The sequence below is a fragment of the Furipterus horrens genome, unplaced genomic scaffold, assembly GCF_987537825.1.
Source record: "Furipterus horrens unplaced genomic scaffold, mFurHor1.1.pri manual_scaffold_3, whole genome shotgun sequence".
NCBI classification, from domain to species: domain Eukaryota; kingdom Metazoa; phylum Chordata; class Mammalia; order Chiroptera; family Furipteridae; genus Furipterus; species Furipterus horrens.
Genome location: NW_028327173.1, coordinates 125,514,041 through 125,532,977, shown reverse-complemented (window position 1 = coordinate 125,532,977; position 18,937 = coordinate 125,514,041). Strand labels below are relative to the sequence as shown.

At 41.1% G+C, this 18,937-nt stretch overlaps 2 protein-coding genes across 4 annotated transcripts in view; one reads left to right on the top strand and one right to left on the bottom strand.

The window, feature by feature from the left end:
* LOC150015888 (uncharacterized) overlaps positions 1-14,607 on the bottom strand; it is a 43,524-nt gene extending 28,917 nt beyond the window's left edge. For both annotated transcript variants that reach the window (XM_090271850.1, XM_090271851.1), the window contains exon 1: positions 14,473-14,607. In XM_090271850.1, the coding sequence (XP_090127976.1) occupies positions 14,473-14,605 (133 nt within the window). In that variant the 5' untranslated portion in view covers positions 14,606-14,607. The remainder of the gene's footprint in view (positions 1-14,472) is intronic.
* Positions 14,608-14,932: 325 nt separating this feature from the next.
* The window catches only part of SRP54 (signal recognition particle 54), a 45,104-nt gene continuing 41,099 nt past the window's right edge, over positions 14,933-18,937 (top strand). Inside the window, exon 1 of one of the 2 annotated variants that reach the window (XM_090270143.1) lies at positions 14,933-15,214. The gene's annotated coding sequence lies outside the window, so the exon portion shown is untranslated. The remainder of the gene's footprint in view (positions 15,215-18,937) is intronic. The other variant, XM_090270142.1, reaches the window with a different exon arrangement.

Below are 18,937 nucleotides of genomic sequence, written 5' to 3'. Positions count from 1 at the left end.
TAAATAAGAAGAGAATTTGAAAACTATCCTAGTAACCCATAGGAAGGCAAGAAGAGATAAAAGCATGTTGAGAAACAGAAGAAACAAACAGAAAATAATAAAATGCCACATAAACTCTAATATATCAGTAATTACTTTAAAGGTAAATGGTCTAAATATATCAATTAAAAGACAGAGATTGGCAAAGTAGATTTTAAAAACACAATCCAATTATATATGTTGTCTATAGTAACTCAAATGAAATATAATGACATAGGAAGATTAAATGTAAAAGGATGGAAAAAATATATATTGTGCAAGCATTAGTTTAAAAATTAGGAATGGCTATATTAATATGACTTTAAAGTAGACTTTAAAGCAAAGAAAATTATTAGGAATAAAGAGGAACATTACCTAATGAGAAAAGAATCAATCCATTAAGAAGACATAAACCAAACAACAGACCTTCAAAATACAGGAAACAAAAACTGATAGAGCTGAAAGGAGAAATAAACAAATCCACAATTATAGTTAGGGTCTTCAGCAGTGCGCTCTCAGCAACTCATAGAAATACTGGCATTGGGAATTCCAGTCAAGATGGGAGCATAGGTAAACACAGCCCACCACATCGCACAACCACATCTAATTACAATTAAAATATAGAAAACCATCACTCAGAACTGTCAGAAATTGAATTGAATGAATGTCCAACAACTACAGAATTAAAAAAACCTCATCCATCCAGACTTGAAGGAGAAGCATAGATGAGGAACAGGCTGATTCCTCACCCACATGTGGGGAATAAAAGTTTGGGAGGGATATCTTGGGAGTGAGGAGTCCCAGCCCCACACCAGGCCCCACAGCCCAGGGTACCAGTGAGAGGAAGATAAGTCCCCACAAATTCTGGCTGCAAAAACCAGTGGGGATTGGGTCAGTGGAAGAAAGTTCTGGAGTCCCAAGCAGTTCCCAAAGTTCTGGAGTCCCAAGCAGTTCCCCTTAAAGAACCCAGAGACGGACTTACTCAGGCTCACTCCCTCTGAGCTCCAGCACCACGGTAGCAGCTTGAAAGACACCAGTGGCATACAGGAAGGAACTTAAGTGTCTGGCATCAAGGTGGGACCTGGGGGACAGCATTGTCTCAGACGGAAAGGTGGGCAGAGGCTATTGCCCTTTGCTGAGCCCTCCCACTGTTACAGAAAGGGGGTGTCCAAAACCCCCAGAGCTTGTGGCTGGGGGATGGGGAGAAGGAAGCAGCTTTCAGGATGCCTTCGCATGCCTGAGGCTAGGGGCTAGTGTCTTTGTTACGCAAATGGTTCAATACATCCAAGGCCCGGGAAGAGGGGAGGGGTCTTGGACCAGGGGACGGTATGGAAAAAGCACACAGATCCTGCGTGAGGTTCTGTGAATGGTCAGAACTGGGGACCATGCCGACTGCGTCACAGGATACAGTCAGGGATTTAAAAATAAGCAGTCAGGGATTTAAAAATAAGCGGCAGACATTTTAACGGGACTGACCATGCGGTTCTGAAAGAAAAGGAAGGTTCTCCATGCTGTTTTGAGAAGGGACAGACATACCATGCTGCTTTGAAAAGAGGGGACTGACTATGTGTTTTTGAAAAGAAGGGTTCTCCATGCAGTTTGCAAGGAGGACAGAGGTGCTCTCCATGCATATTAGAAACGGAGGACACCATACTGCTTTGAGAAGGGAAGGAACACCATGCAGCTTTGAGACACACCTTGCAGCTTGAAGAAGGGGGAACACCTTTGTGGTTTTGGAAAGGGAAGGCTGGGAATTCACGAGGTTCTGGATTAAAAGCTGGCGAGCCCCTTAACACAAACAAGACCTCCTCCAATCAGAATTGAATGATTGGCAGCTACTGGTAAAGCTGAACTGTGTCTAGGAAGTAGAAAAACGGTACCTCTAACTTTTCTAAAACTAGTCTGGTTTGGTAGGGGGAGGAAGAAATATGTGTTTGTGAGTGTTTTAAGGAACATAAGACTAAATGGCAGAAATCCTCAAATAACTAAATCTATATAACTGTTAAATAAACAATTCTTTTTCTTTTCACTAAACTCTGGTATTGAGAGTTATAATTCTGGCGGTGGGCAATCGGGCCCCTAACTAAACAGCCCGTGGGTTCTATTTCAGTTGGAGCAGCCCAGGGTTCTGTAACACCACCACAAAGCCAAAAAGCCACAGAGCTGACAGACAGGTGACATATCTGAGACTCCATCATCCTGGCTAATACTAGTTACCCTGCCCTGGAGATCTGCTGAGACTCCTTCCCAAACTTATGGGCCCACCCAAGCTGCTTTTCCATATGAATGGCTGATCTTGGCTCAAGCTTCACAACTTCCTGAATCCTACCAAACAATTAACAGCAGGCCTCAGCAGGCCACTAGCTTCCATAGTTCTTGCTAAGGGATCCAGGCCCAGCACTAACAGCAGTCAGCCCAGATATACAGCTTGGCTTCCTCTGGAATTCTCCAAGCCCAGCACAAGTAGCAGCCATCTCAGATTGCTTCATAGCTCATGCAGGGTGGCCCTGGGCAGAACACAGGTGGGGGCTGACCATGGCCTGAACCACACAGGAAATCTCAGAGCCTGCACATCCAGTGGATAGCTATGTACCACACTGGAGCACCACCACCCTGCCCCCGCACAGTTGATATTCCACAGAGGATGGAGGTGGTGGTCAGTGGTCACAGCTAGACCTTGCAGCCTAGTGGCCTGGGTAAATACCTCCAATCGAACTGCCAACAGCAACCAAGGCTCAACTACAAGAGGAGGGTATACTCAGCCTACACGAAACACCTCAAGTACCTAGCTTAGATGACAGGGGAGGCTGTGCCATGGGACCCTACAGGACACCTACTGCATTAGGCCATGTACCAAGACAGGGAGTCATAGCAACTCTACCTAATACAGAGAAAAAAACAGAAGGAGGCTGCCAAAACAAGGAGACAAAGAAACATGGCCCAAATGAAAGAACAGATCAAAACTCCAAAAAAGAACTAAACAGAATGAAGATAAGCAATCTATCAGATGTAGAGTTCAAAATACTGGCTATAAGAATGCTCAGAGAATTTCAAAGAACATGTATAAATGACACATGGACATGGACAATGGGGTGGGGAATGACTGCGGGAGAAGGGGTGGGCTGGGTGCGGGGGAGCAATGGAGGAAAAAATGGGACAACTGTAATTGAAAAGCAAACCAAAAACATGGACATAAAAAAATACATAGAATTTGAAAAAAATCAACAAACAAACAAACAAATAAATAAATAAATAAAATGCTCAGAGAACTTAGTGAGGACCTCAACAACATAAAAAACATCCAGTCAGAAATGAAGGGTAGACTAATTGAAATGAAGAACAATTTACAGGGAAACAACAGTGGAGTGGATGAAGCCGAGAACCAAATCAATGATTTGGAACATAAGGAAGCAAAAAACAACCAACCAGAAAAACAAAAAGAAAAAAAGATTAAAAATAAATAAGTATACAAAGAGAGAATAGTGTAAGTAGCCTCTGGAAAAACTTTAAACATACCAACATCCAAATGATAGGGGTGCCAGAAGAGGAAGAGCAAGAGCAAGAAATTGGAAATCTATTTGAAAAAATAATGAAAGAAAACTTCTCTAATTTGGCAAAGGAAACAGACATACAAGTTCAGAAAGCACAGATACTCCCAAACAAGTAGGACCCAAGGACACATCATAATTAAAATGCCAAAGGTTAAGGTTAAAGAGATAATCTTAAAGGCAGCAAGAGAAAAGAAGAGAGTTACCTACAAAGTTCCCATAAAACTAACTGGTTTCTCAAAACAATCTTTGCTTGCAAGAAGAGGCTGGCAAGAAGTATTCAAAGTGATGAAAAGCAAGGACCTACAACCAGGATTACTCTATCCAGCAAAGTTATCATTTAAAATGGAAGGGCAGATAAAGTGCTTCCCAGACAAGGTAAAGCTAAAGGAATTCATCATCACCAAGCCATTATTACATGAAATGTTAAAGGTCCTTATTTAAGAAAAGGAAGATCAAAACTATGAACATTAAAATGATAACAAACTCACAACTATCAACAACTGAATCTAAAAAACAAAAACAAATTAAGCAAACAACCAGAACAAAAATAGAATCATAGGTATGGAGATCATTTGGAGGATTAGCCGCTGGGAAGGGGGAGAAATGGGAAAATGGTGCAGGGATTAAGAAGCTCAATTGGTAGGAACAAAATAGAGATGAGAATGTTAAGAACAGTATAGGAAATGGAGTAGTCAAAGAACTTATATGCATGACCCATGGACATGAACAATGGTGTGGAGATTGCCTGGGGCAGTGGCGGATGCTGCGTGGAGAGGATCAAAGAGGGTAAAGTTGGGACATATGTAAAAGCAGAATTAAGAAAATATAATTTTAAAGAAGAACCACTAGGCAGAAAATCAGCAAGTTACAGAAGAACAGGAAAATATCTTCAACCAACAAGATCTAATATATATATATATATATATGTGTGTATATATTGGGTTGAACATAAAGTTTGTTTGTTTTTTCTGTAAGATGGCTCTAGTAGCACTTAGTTGCCTTTAACTTCACTCAAAAATTTTGTTAGGTTATTGTGACAGCTCTCATATCAGCGTGCATTTTAAAAAGACATCAAAATTGGTGAATTTTTGTGTAACCATATTAATACTGAAGATGGAATATGCAACATTTTCAGCTTTATTATTTCAAAAAGTAAAAAAAAGATTTGTACAGTGTATGGAGAAGGTGCTGTGACTGACTGTGTGTCAAAGTGGTTTGCAAAGTTTCGTGCTGGAGATTTCTTGCTAGATGGTGCTCCACGGTTGGGTAGACCAATTGATGTTGATATTGATCAAATGGAGACATTAATTGAGAACAATCACCTTTATACCACTTAGGAGAGAACTAATTTATTTAAAATATCCAAATCAAAAAAGTCATTGGTGAAAATGAAAAATGTGCTTTTTATTTTATGGAAAGAACTAAACAAAATTTTTGGCCAACCCAATATAACAAACCACTAAACAAAAGCAGAATATAGTTTTCTTCCAAGTACCCATAGAACAGTCAACAAGATAAACCATACTGTGGGTCATAAGACAAATACCAAAAAATTTTAAAAGAATTGAAATCATATAGAGTATGTTCTTTGACCATCATGGAGTCAAATGAGAAATCAGTAACAGCAAGCAAGATAACAGACAAACCTCTAAACACTTGGAAATTAAACAAAACACTTAAAAAAAAAAAAAAAGACACACCCAAGGATATGTTCATAGATTTCAGAAAGAGAGGAAGGGACAGAGAAGGAGAGAGAAACATTGATTGGCTGCCTCCTGTACATGCCCCCACTGAGAACCAAACCCTCAACCTCGCTCGGTATGTGCCCTGACCAGGAATCAACCGCTACTTTTTGGTGTGAGGGACAATGCTCCAACCAGCTGAGCCACCTGGCCAGGGCTAAACAACACACTTCTAAATAATAATAGCTACAGTAATCAAGGCAGTGTGGTTCTGGTCAGGGAGAGACATAAATCAAGGGAAGAGAATAGATGACTAAGAAACAGAACCACACAAAATGTCCAGCTAATTTTCAAAGATTAAAAAAACAATTCAATGGAGAAAGGAAAGCCTTTTCAACAAGCTTCAACTAAAACAAACTAAAAAAAAAAAAAAAAAAAAAAAATCAAAAATCTTCAACTAAATTCCATACCTTTTACAAAAATTAACTGTACAAAAATTAAATGTAAAACACAAAACCACCATTCATTTAGGAAAAAAAAACCCCAGGACCTGAAACTGATTAAGGTGTTGCAAAATTTTTAAATAAAGAGAAAAAAATTGTAGGAGAAAAATCTTCAGGATCTAGGGCTAAACAAGTGTTCTTAAACTTGATATTGAGTAAGAAATAAAATTAATTGGACTGCATCAAAATGAAAAACTCTTGCTTTGCAGAGACTGTTAAGAGGATGAAAAGACAAAATAGACTGGGAGAAAATATTTGTAAATCACATATCTGACAAAGAGCTTATATGTAGAATATATTAAGAACTCTCAAAACAACAGTATAAAAATACAGTAAGAAAGTAGGCAAAAGCCATGAACATTTTATCAAAGATGTATACATCATGTAGCTACTTGGAAAACACTATGGAGATACCTCAAAAAATTAAAAATGGAACTGCCTTATGACCCCACAATTCCACTCCTGGGAATTTACCCGAAGAAATTAGAAACACTAATTAGAAGAATATATTCACCCCTGTGTTCATTGCAGCACTATTTACAGTCACCAAGATTTGGAAGAATCCAAGTGTCCATCAGTAGATGAGTGGCTAAAACAGCTATGGTACATGTACACAATGAAATACTACTAGGCCATAAAAAAGAAAAAAATTACCCTTTGCAACAGCATGGGTGGACCTGGACAGCATCAGGCTAAGTGAAATAAGCTGGTCAGAGAAAGACAAGTACCATATGATTTCACTCATATGTGGAATCCAATGGACAAACTAAACTAACAAGCAAAATAGAGACTCATAGATAAGAGAGCAGGCTGACAGTTGTCAGGTGGAGGGGTTTGGGTGTCTGAGGGGTACTGGAGGGATTGAGCAAAAAAGCAAAAACAAAAAAAGAAAAAGAAAAAAATCATGGACACAGGCAAGAGTGTGGTGAGTGCCAGGGAGAGGGGATACAATGCAGGTGTTACAGTGGCCTGTGTGGGAAGCCAACGTTCTTAATCAGAGCTTTTATAGGGGACAGGTAATGTATCTTCTTTACTCATAACCTTTTTCATCACACTTCCTGTTGTTTAGATCCAGATGTCCATATCTCTCACTCTGCAAGGTCTTACATTTATAAAAGTTAACTTACTTTTCTCTACTTGGAAGCTGGCTAATCCTTGACTAGGTTGATCTTTTTATTATACAGTATTACGTTCTAGACCAACTCCCGCCCCCGCCCCCTGTGATAAGTGAAAACCCACAAAGTAGGAACCTTACATTTACTTTAGTATTTATATATATTTTAAGGCTTTATAAACCCTTCCCACACACTTATAAACTGTTCCCAGTCCCTTATTAACCTTTTCCACACTTTTTTTTTAACTTTTTAAAAACAGTTTTATTGATATATAATTCACAGGCCATATAGTTCACCCACTTAAAGTGTACAATTTAATAGCTTTTAGAATAGTTTCAGAGTTGCGCATCCTTCACCACAATCAAATTTAGAAGGCAGTCAAAATAGAGAAAAGGTTAAGTAAATGTTCCATAGTCTTTAATTGGAATTATAAATATTAATATGAACTCATGAATTATGTTTCCACTGGAAAAGTCTAAAGACAATGAGCAACTATGTAGCAATGGGCATCCCTTAGCACCCAGACTATGGTCTTAGAATATCATTTCTAACTAAAAGAAATGAGAACTTCTGAAGAAATGCTGATGCCAAGTGTGGAGCAGAAAACATACAGAATAAACCTGGAGCATCTTATAATAGCAAATTGCAAAACAGCTACTAAAGACTACTGGGATTATGTCAATAGCACTCAGGAGCCAACTCTGAGGCTCTCGCTGACCTTAAAAGCTTTTTGTGCTTCAATAATGATAATTTTTTTCACAATGGTTTAAAACTCATAAAATATGTCTAAATCTAAAAGTTTATAATGACACTTCTAAAAATAGGAATTAGTCACCTTTAGAGGTTGATAGGGAACCAATTTATTACCTTGAAATTGGTAAATAAAAGGAATAAATATAACACTTGCCCTGCTTTTCTATATAAACTTACTACCATATAACACAACAGTGGATGAGGGAAAATGTGTTTTTATAAAAGTATTCCAACAAAAAACGAAACAATTGATAGTATAAGAATACCAATATTTGGCAACACCCCCAGTGAATAATAGATATAGACATTGCACATCTGTTAAGATGAAAAATGACAACCAGACAATGAGTGCCTCTTGTAGTCTTGCCATATAGTACTTGTTTTTTTTAATATGCTTTATTGTTTATGCTATTACAGTTGTCCCAATTTCTTTTCCCTTTGTTCCCCTCCATCCAGTGACCCCCCCCCCTCAAGTTGTCCCTCTCCTTAGTCCATGTCCATTGGTTGGGCATACAGTTCTTCTCAACATCTTCCTGTCTACTCCACTCCCTCCTACTATGCTTCTTAATTCCTGTACCATCTCCCTCCCTTTCTCCCCTTCCCCCTCCCCATTGACCTCCCCCCAAAATGTTCCCATACCTATAATTCTTTTCCCACTCTCATTGCCTACTTAGTCTGCCTTCGTTTCAATTCCCTAGCTTCTGTTGTTGGTTGTTGTGATACAGTTTTCATTTTAATGTTCATAGTTTTGATCCTCTTTCTCCTAAACAAGTCCCTTTAACATTTCACGTAACAGTGGTTTGGATTTGATGAACTCCTTCAGTTTTACTTTGTCCTGGAAGCATTTTCTCTGCCCTTCTATTCTGCATGACAGCTTCGCTGGATAGAGTAATCGTGGTTGTAGGTTTTTTGCTTTTCATTCCTTTGAATATTTCTTGCCAGTCCCTTTTTGCCTGCAGAGTTTCTTTTGAGAAATCAAGTGATAGTCTTATTGGGACCCCTTTGTACGTAATTCTCTTCTTCTCTCTTGCTGCTTTTAAGATTCTCTCTTTATCCTTAATTTTTGACATTTTGGTTCTAATGTGTCTTGGTGTGGTTCTCCCTGGGTTCAGTTTTTCTGGAACTCTCTGTGCTTCCTGGACCTGTAAGTCTATTTCCTTCCCCAAGTTAGGGAAGTTCTGCTTCATTATCTTTTCACATAATTTTTCAATTTCTAGTTCTTCTTCTTCACCTTCTGGCAACCCTATGATTCGGATGTTGGCCCGCTTATAGCTCTCTGGTAAGTTTCTGAGCCTCTCCTCATTTTCCTCACTTCTCGTTTTCTCTTTCTGCACTGGTTGACTGTTCCTTCCCTATGTTCCCATTTGTTGATTTGATTCCTGGTTTTTTTGCCCTCACCACTAGTTTTGTATGTGTTTTTGTTCATTTCAGCAGGACTAGCCTCCATTCCTTCCCTGTCTTATGATTTGCTGTTAGGTCTGTAAGCATTTTTATAAGCAAAGCTCTGGACTGAGCTTCAGAAAGATTTCCTATCTGCTGGTTCATTAGATTAGATATTTGCTGTCTGGTCAGCTGCGTCACTGGGATCTCTATCATGATCTGTGCCATCCTGACCATTTTGTGTTTACCTTTGCTTCCCAGGCAGGCTGTCACACCTCCCGTGCACTCGTCACAGCCGGGTGACCCGTCTCACCACACTGTGGCGTTTTCTGTGGGAGTGGGGTCCAAGACGGTTTCCTGCCGTTCACTCTCCACTGAAAGACTGGGAGCCTCCTCCTCTGTCCCCACCCACTCTGGGCCTTATAGTCCAAGGCAATAGGGGTCTGCCTTCCCCGGCTTTGGAACTGCAACCTGACGGGTCTGGTCTGCAGTGAGGGGTGCTCCTCAAGTGCTTCTTGCCTCCCTCTAAATACGGGTGTCTGTGCTTAACACTGTTCTGCTTCCATCGCTGCTGCTGCCGCGGACAGCACAGCATTCCTCCCTGGTATCACCCCTCCTACCTGTCTGGACGAGCACCACTTTTTTATAACTTCATATGTTGGACTTTCATTTATTTTCTGGAACTTCTGGTTATTTCTGGTTTTGCGGTAGTTGTATTCCTTCTTAGTTGTGGAGGGAAATGGAGCATGTCAGTCTAGGTCTCCATCTTTGCCTGAAGTTTCCTGTGTTTGTTTGCTTCCGTGTCCCAGTGAGAGCTGTCGCTCCTACTATGTTGTAAGGGATGGAGCCTTAAGTATTCGTCAGTAATGGGTGACCTGTTTCAGCACATTGTGGCGCTGTATGCGGGGGAGGGGTCACAGAAGGAACAATGCCTGTTGCCCAGCACTCACCCCTTTTCCAGGCACTTCTCCCACTTCCACACCAGACTGGCACCCCTCTAGCTGCTGCCCTGGCTATTGTTCCCAGAAGTGGGTGGGTCTGCGGACGTTCTAGGACTGCGGGGGCCCTTTAAACAAGTGGACTCTGCTGAGAGATTGTCAGTTTCTGCCTCCGTCCCAACCCCCACTGGTTTGCACAGTCAAAAGCAATGAGGCTTGATTTTCTCCTGTGCTGGGACAGTGAGCTGAGCGGTCTGGTGAGGGGCTGGGAACGCTCCCCAGGTGTCTCTCCTGACTTTTTAAAACGTGTAACTGCGCTTTCCACCAGCCTGCTGATGTTGCCACTGCTGCCACAACCACACCATGTCCTCTCTGCCCCGGTTCCACCCCTCCTACCTGTCTGGATGAGTATTTCTTCTTTATATCTTTGTTTGTTGGACTTCCATGTAGTTTGATTTTCTGGAACTTCTGGTTGTTTCTAATTTTGAGGTACTTGTATTCCTTCTTAGTTGTGGAGGGAGATGCAGCATGTCTGTCTACTCCTCCATCTTGGCCAGAAATCCTTTTCCACACTTATAAACACTACTTATGTTCTTAAACATATTCTACACTCTTAAACGTATGTAACTTTAACAACATACATACACAGTACCGCAAAATTCCGCAATACAGTGAAAAATCCGCGATAAATAATTAAATATAGTATTTTATAAAATTCCACAATACAGTGAGGCCGCAATAAGTGACCCGCGATTTAGAGGGACTACTGTATTAAGAATTTCAGTTCGGGAAGGGGAGAAAGTTCTGGAGCTGGATGGTAGTGATGACTGTACAATGTGAATATATTTAATGCTATTGAACTGTACATTCACAAATGGCTAAAATGGTAAATTTTATGTCATGTATATTTTACCACCAGAAAAGTATTCTAATAAATTACACTCCTTTAAAGATGTATATTAAAACACATTCCTTCATTTTAAGCTAAGTGAAACTCTCATTTCTTAAAATATTCATGTCAACTTTAGGCTTCTGGTCAAGATGGTGCAGCAGGTAAACACAGTGCCAGAGTCCTCCCATAATCACATCAGAATTACAACTAAAGTACAGAACAACCATAATTCAGAACCAACTGAAACCTAACTGAACAGAAGTCCTATAACAAAGGATATACAGAAGAAGCAATTTCCAGACTAGTATGAGGAGCAGAGATGAGGAAGAGGCTGGTCCCACATCCATGTATGGTACTTAAAAATAGGGAGGGCTATCTCAGCTTCAAATGTCCTTCCTGAGGAGCAAGTAGTCCCAGCTCCAGGGTTCCAGTGCTAGGAACAGAAGTCCCCATAGCTCCTGGTTGAGAAAACCAGTGGGGACTGTAGCTGAGATGGTGGTTGGCTACAGTCTCAGGTGTTCCTCTTGAAGGGACCATGCACATACTTACTCAAATTCACTCATTCTGAGCTCCAAAGTTTCCATGGACATATGGGGAGGAACTCCACTGTTTGGTTTTGGGTGAGGTATGGAGGGACAGCTTTCTCCCAGAGAGAAGTGTGGGCAGAAGCCATTGTTCCTTTGCTGAGCCCTTCCCTCACAGAGCTGTCAGGCAGGCATCATAGCTGAAACTCTATCAACCTAGTTAACATTGTTCACTCTGCCTGGTGATTCTGAGACCCTGCCCCAGCCAATGTGCAGGTCCACCATGTGGGCCCACCCAAGCTGTTTCCAGTGGCTTTTCCATACAAATCGCCTGTATTGGCTCCTGCTTCAAACTTTCCTAAAAACCTCTCAAAGGATCACAAGTCCAAGCAAGCAGCATCTGGCTTTGGTGTGCCCTGTACCTCTTGCTAAGTAGTCCCAGAACTGGCACTAGCAGCAGCTGGCCTCAGTTCACAGCTTGGCCTCTCCCAGGCATCTCCAAGCCCAGCACAAGTAGCAGCCATCAGCAGATTGCTTTGTAGCTTATGCCAGGTGGCCCCTGGCAGAGCACAGACAGTGGCTGACATTGGCCTGCACCTCCCAGGAGGCCCCAGAGCCAGCACACTCAGTGGAAAGCTTCAGACCATGCAAAAGCAGCACCTAATCATCTCTACAAAAAATCCACTCAAGGGGAGGACTCAGCAGGCACCCGACATCCACTGAAGTGAGTCCTGCTCCATGGTGTCAGCTACTGCACAGCAGATCCTCCATGGTGGTTGAGGCCAGCCCTTGCAGCTGACTGACCTAAGGTTAAATCCATCCTACTAACATGGCAACAGCAGTCATGGCTCAACTACAAAAGAAGGATGCACACAGCCCACATGGGATGGGGGTGATGCAGAGAGTGCACTTAAAGGGCACTGCTTGGGAGACCAGGGAGGCTGCACCACTGGGCCATAACGGACACTAATATCATAAGACTGCTCTACCAAGATTGGGAGATGTAGCGTATCTACCTAATACATAGAAATAAATAAGAGGGAGGCAGCCAAAATGAGGTGACAAAGAAACATCCCAAATGAAAGAACAGAACAAAATCCCAGAAAAAGAACTAAACAAAATGGAAACAAGCAATCTACCAGATGCAGAGTTCAAAACACTGGTTATAAGGATGCTCAATAAACTTAGAGGAAGACTAGATGAATTTAGTGAGAACTTCAACAAAGAGAGAGGAAACATAAAAAAGGAGATAGAAAACATTAAAAAGAACCAGTCAGGCCCTGGCTGGTGTGGCTCAGTGGATTGAGCACCAGCCTGTGAACCAAAGGGTCACTGGTTTGATTCCCAGTCAGGGCACATGCCTGGACTGCAGGCCAGATCCCCAGTTGGGGCGCATAAGAGGCAACCACACATTGATGTTTCTCATGTTGATGCTTCTCTCTCACATCAATGTTTCTCTCCCTTTTTCTCCCTCCCTTCCCCTCTCTCTAAAAATAAATAAAACCTTTTCTTTAAAAAAAAGTAAAAATGTATTCTTTAGTCAGTAAAATTGGGTCTTCTTGTTTACAAAATTATCTTCCAAAACATGCTTTGAAATTTTCCTGATGTTGAAAAATGTGCCATTTGATGCCTCTAAAACTGGAGATTTAGATTACAAATAGCTCCTAAGAACTGAAGTCTTGATGGCTAGGATTTTTTTTTTAGCATAGGTAGCATCTTCATAGGCACTCAGGGCTTTTGGAATGAAAGATCTTGTGTTTAGGAATGTAGAACTGGCAATAAAGGGTTTAAATGAAGTGACAGGAGATTCAGCATGTTTTGAAAATTCCTATCTTGAATTTCGTATTTGTGTATAAATATGAAGCTAAGTCTCTAGTTTTCTCTCCTTTCCAGGCTAAAACCTTACTATCAGATGTCCAAGTTAATTTTAATTTGGCATCTTATCTAAAATGATCCCCCCAAATGTGTAATAATAATAATACCCAAACCTACTGATTGACTAACATCACATTGAGAATTCCAGGAAGAAGTCAAGGTTGGAAGTTTAAATATGGGAATCATTAGCAAACAGGTATATTTCAAGTCATGAGTCTGAATGAAAATAAACATGGAAATCAACATTTAAAGCAGTGGTTCTCAACCTGCCAGTTGCGACCCCTTTGGGGGTCGAACGACCCTTTCACAGGGGTCGCCGAAGACCATCGGAAAACACATATATAATTACATATTGTTTTTGTGATTAATCACTATGCTTTAATTATGTTCAATTTGTAACAATGAAAATACATCCTGCATATTAGATATTTACATTATGATTCATAACAGTAGCAAAGTTAGTTATGAAGTAGCAACGAAAATAATTTTATGGTTGCCGGTCACCACAACATGAGGAACTGTATTAAAGGGTCATGGCATTAGGAAGATTGAGAACCACTGATTTAAAGGTTTAGAGGCATAGTATGGTTTGGCATACTTTTCAAACAAACTCCTGTATATCCTATTTTCTTGTGCCATCACCAGGCATCACTTTGCCTAAGTAGATCTATCCTATTGTTCAATAACTAACACTAATTATCACATTTTCTTGGTTCTAACTTGTGCTTTTTAACATTCCTGTTACTAATTTTGTTAAGTTTAAAATCAAAGTCTTTCCCCCCTTTCTCTCCCCCACCCCATAAAAATTTTTATTAGTCAATTATTAATATTCCAATTGAGACAATAAATTCACTAACTACAGGTGATTTTGCCTGTAAGGTGAAAGCTTCCAGGTCTATAGCTTAAAACTTCCCTTGAAGAGTGTTTTTTTCAGGTTGGTAGTACCCTATTGGCTTTCACAAGTTCGAGGGAGTAATGAGCGTAAGGGTTAGGCACAAGGAGCCTCTAGCGGCTAGTGCGAAGACCGCAACTAAATCACAAACAACCCAGAGCATGCATTTATTCTTCGTGTGCCTAATCCCGAACTGGACTGTGAACTTATCAAGGGATGAGACGTGCCCCTTCGACCCGTAGCAGAGTAGAGAACTCTCGGAGGGCTTAAGACCTCACCCTAAGCCCACAAAGTCAGTGCCCACAGCATATCCTTGCCCAGCCGCCTGCCTCTGGCTCTAATCGCTTACGGGTAGTTCGCATCCAGTCGAGCAGCGCTGGGAGGTCTGCTGGAGCCATGGTACGAAGTAGTTGCAGTATTGCTCGCTGCGCAGAGCTGAAATCCATGTTGATGTATAAAGCAGCCCTGGGGGACTTCCGCATTGCGCACGCGCAAGCAGCGACTGGGCGCGACACCTGACCAGACCCAAAGTGGAACCCGCCTTCCTTGGCTGCGAATGCCCTAAGTCCCGCCCCTTGTAGGAGTGTTCTAGAGCTCAAGGGAAGGTACCCAATCTCTCATCATTCTCATGAGTTGGCAGGGCTAAGCTTAGTCACTTTTTCTTAAAGTGGCACCTCGAGGCTGGAGTTCTTTCCTGAGGTTATGTTATCTTAACTTCGCTGCCGCAGTTACTGAATGATAGAAAGTGAATATCAAAAGCCAGTGGAAGCAAAGAAACACTTCACAGAAGGGACACTCGGGTGCCCCGGAAGCGGAAGTGCATCCTCCTCATGAAAGGCTGAATTGCGCGGAGTGGTGACGTTTCCTCATTGGGCGGAAGGTTGGGTGGCAGTCATCCGTCTTCCAGCTGGTGGGAGTTGGGGTTGCGGTGCTGGGCTCTGGGACCCTCGTTTATGTAGTTTGGAAAGTCGGTCTGTGGCGTCCCCCCTGCCCGTCTGGTTCCTGCTTTCCTGTGATTCCTCCCACGGCGTTGGGCCTCGCAAAGGAATCCCTGGCCCCTTTGGGCCACGGTCGCAGCGGTGCCTTTTGCGGTAAGTGTCTGCTTTTTCCTGCCCCAGACTACGGACGGGCAGCTTGCGGCAGCCCCAACCCGGCTTAGGAAGCTACAAACTCCAGAAAGAGTCGACTTTCCTGGCCACCTGCTGTCGTCACCGATACTGAGGTGTTCTGGCCTTTCTTCATCTCATGACCCTCTCATTGGAAGTTTTATTAACAGATGCGGTGTGACCCCTTTTAAATTGACTTCAGCTTTACCCGAGCCAAATTACATGGGTAGACAATTGCAGGCCTGATTCTTTGATTTGCTCTCCTGAAGAAGAATTTAGATATCACTGCTTCCCTGAAAACCTTTGAACGTGTACCTAATTTTATATTTTCATATTGGTTGTGCTTAACACATTGTCCTGCATATAGTAGGCATTCAGTAAATGAGGAATATCAGTTCCATGTCAGTGATAACTTAAGATGTACTGATGGCTGTCTGTAGCGTTTGAGAGGACTACTCATTTATTTCTTGAAATTCTTTCCTGTATTGGCTTTCTTGATGCACTTCTCACCTAGTTTTTTCATATGCTTAGTTCAACAAAATATTTATCCTGTCTTAGCTATAGGGATATAAAAATGAGTAATAACAATCCTGTCATTGAAGAACTAACAGTACAGTAAAAGAGAAGCACATAAATATACAGTATGTCTAGATGAGTAATGAGAAAATCTAATAAAGACAAAGCCACGAGAGCTGTGGGAATACAGATGAGGGTTACAGGTGATTTGTGACCCTGACTGAGCAAAGTTGCAATTCCAGTCTAGCCTCAGTTTCGTCATTTACGTAATACCTTTATTAAGAAAATGAAAGATAAGAGGATGTTGAGAGTGGAAGTGTTGTACATGTGTGGGGACAGGATATATGGAAACTCTGTACTCTCTGCTGAATTTTGCTGGGAACCTAGAAGTGCTCTAAAAGTAGAGCTTATTAATTAAAATTTAAAAAGAAAGATATGAGGGTTGGAAGATTAGGTAACATGTTTTTTGTAATGGTTACAGTATAGCAGTGTTGGTCCCAAAGGGGAGGGGAAATATTTCCCTGAAACCTCTTTCTCTTGATTTTTTGATATGGATAATTAGTATTTTCTAACTTAATATAGTACTATGCAAAAGCATCTTCAAGCCCTCCTTCAAACAGGTTATTTTTCTAAATCCAGCTCTCTGGAAATTCTGGACCTGTCACTGGAATATAGTAAGATAATCATAAATAGTAGCTCTTTAAAATTTATTTCCTTCAGTATGTTTTTTGGAGAGGGAAAGGGAATTAGTAAAAGTTTCTATCCCTTTGATTATTCTCAGTCTTAGTTCACTCTCTCCTTTTAGTTGGCCCTTTGCTATTGCTATAACCTAAATGGTCTTCCACAAATTCTCCTGGAGAGTTCTCATCTACATTCATGGCTTCCATGGCATTATCCTTGTATACCAACCATTTCCAAATCTTCTTCTCTAACTTCTATCTCTGAGTGATACAGTTCTTTAGTTCTGCAAATACTCTTAAGTCCAAAATCAAATTCCTTATCTCCACCTTCCTTTTATTTTCTTTTTTCACTATTACCTATGTCTTAGATACAAAAGTGAGTAAAAGCAGTGATTCCTAGTGTGTTTTTTAGTTTTGACCCGCTTGTTTCTAGTTGAATTTTGTATGTTATTTGTTATTTGTATGTTCAATTTTAAAAAGGATTATAAAAAGAACATCTGTGTATTCAGTATCCAACTTAAGTAGAACATTACAAATAACCTTTAAACTCCTTGAACCTTTTTTCTAGTAACTTTCAAAACAGCTTCTTCTCGAGTTTTTGCCTTCCATTCATTGGTTAATGGCATTACTGGCCATCTGGTTCAGTTTTGCCTTCTGTTTCTCTTTCATGCTCCACAACCATTTGGTCATTAAATCCTATAGATTATGCTTATAGATTGGCTCTTAACTCCACCCTCTTCCCTTCATTTTTTTTAAAGTATATTTTATTTATTATATTGTTACAATAGCACCCCCCCAAGCAGTCCCCCCCAAGTCCATGCCCATGGGTCATACATATAAGCTCTCACGCTTCACCCTTTCATATATTCTTCTTTTTAAAAAATAATTAATCATTTTAACAATAAAAAATAACAATCCCTCCCTCTCAGACCTAAGACCCTTTATAATCTTATAAAGAACAATGGGCAAAGGTCTCAAGCTCCTCTAGCTGCTTCAGGCTGGACATGGTCATCGTCCTACCTACCCTTGGGTCCAGAAATCCCTAATAAGAGTGGGGGTGTGGAGGGGAGGGTGGCCTTCCTACATGGGGAAGGATCGTGCAGACTCCAAGTCTGTTGGCTGTCCCCGGACAAAGGCGTGTTTGGTTTAACAGGCTGGCATCCTTGTTGTGTTCTGGGGGCAGCAGGTTTGGCAAGAGGGTTAAAAGACATCATGCAATCCATAACCACTATTTGACAAAAGGCAGGTATTAATTTTTCAATGTTCCACATTAGGGAAAAAAAGGGCTTCTTTGGAGGAAGGTGTGCCAGGCACATCTCACTTGTCCAAAACCCTTTTGCCCATTATACTTAGTTTGGACTGAGGGAAATATTTTAGGTTTCCCCACTCTCAGACCTCTGGGCCCTTTCTGTCTAAGCCATTAGGATAAAAAAGAGAAACCGGTTTTGTATAGTGAAGCCCACATACCACCCCATACTTCACAAACCCAGCCACTTAGTTCAGCCGAACCATTGAGTCTCAGGAGGCAGCGATGCAGAGAGGATTAAGTGAGGCCTATACAATCACTCAGGTAATGAGATCAGATCATAGGCTTATGCCCTTTGAAAACAGAAAACACATGTTAATTTATGTAACATAACCCACAAACAAATCTCTAAATCTGTAAGACTGTCTTATTGGAAAGACATCCAGTTGCAAGGCATTTGACATTCTTCTTGCCTGTAAATTAAACATCTTTGATGATACCACAGACATAGTTGAACTTTCAAATGAAAACATATTTTAAATGAAAAGAAACTTTAAAAATGGTTAGCTGCACTACTTTATAGTGTGCCACTGATCATTGTGATTTTCCTTGAATCACGATTTTTCTCCCTAAGATTACTCTCCTTGTCATTAAAGGGACTCCATTAAATCCATTTTTAATTTATCCTGTTCATTTGCATAAACACAACAAGAGCAGCAAATGATCACTTATGATCTGTAGTTCTGCTTTGCTGGAACTTATGCAAGGAACATTTAGGGTGACGTTCAGTCTGCCCTTCAGGGCACAGAAGCTGAGCCACATACCTGGCATTCAGCCTTGCCTGTACACACCTGTCTTTTCCAAGTCCTTCTGGTTTTCCATTGTGCCTTAAGGTCCCTTCTAGCCATCTTTCAGGAAAACAACCTTCATTCCTTCCCTGGAAAGATTGCTGTGGACCTCACAAACAACCAAGGTATCAGGCCTTTTATCTCGTGGGCTTTTATTACCTTTGAAAATCAATCCCAGTTCCTCAGGGCTTTTTGTAACAACCAGAGCCCAAGCATGTCCCCTTTAGGCACAACATTCCAGTCAAAGTCTTGGTCCAAAAAAAAAAAAACCTCTATTAACGACTGGTCTTACTAGTTTTATGCAGAAAAACTTATGTCATTGTTTACTTCTTTAGAGTGTCAAACTCTGGAGGGATCACATAGGGAGAAAAATATACAGTGTGAAGGAAAATCCTTGTGCTTCTAATATTCACTGAAC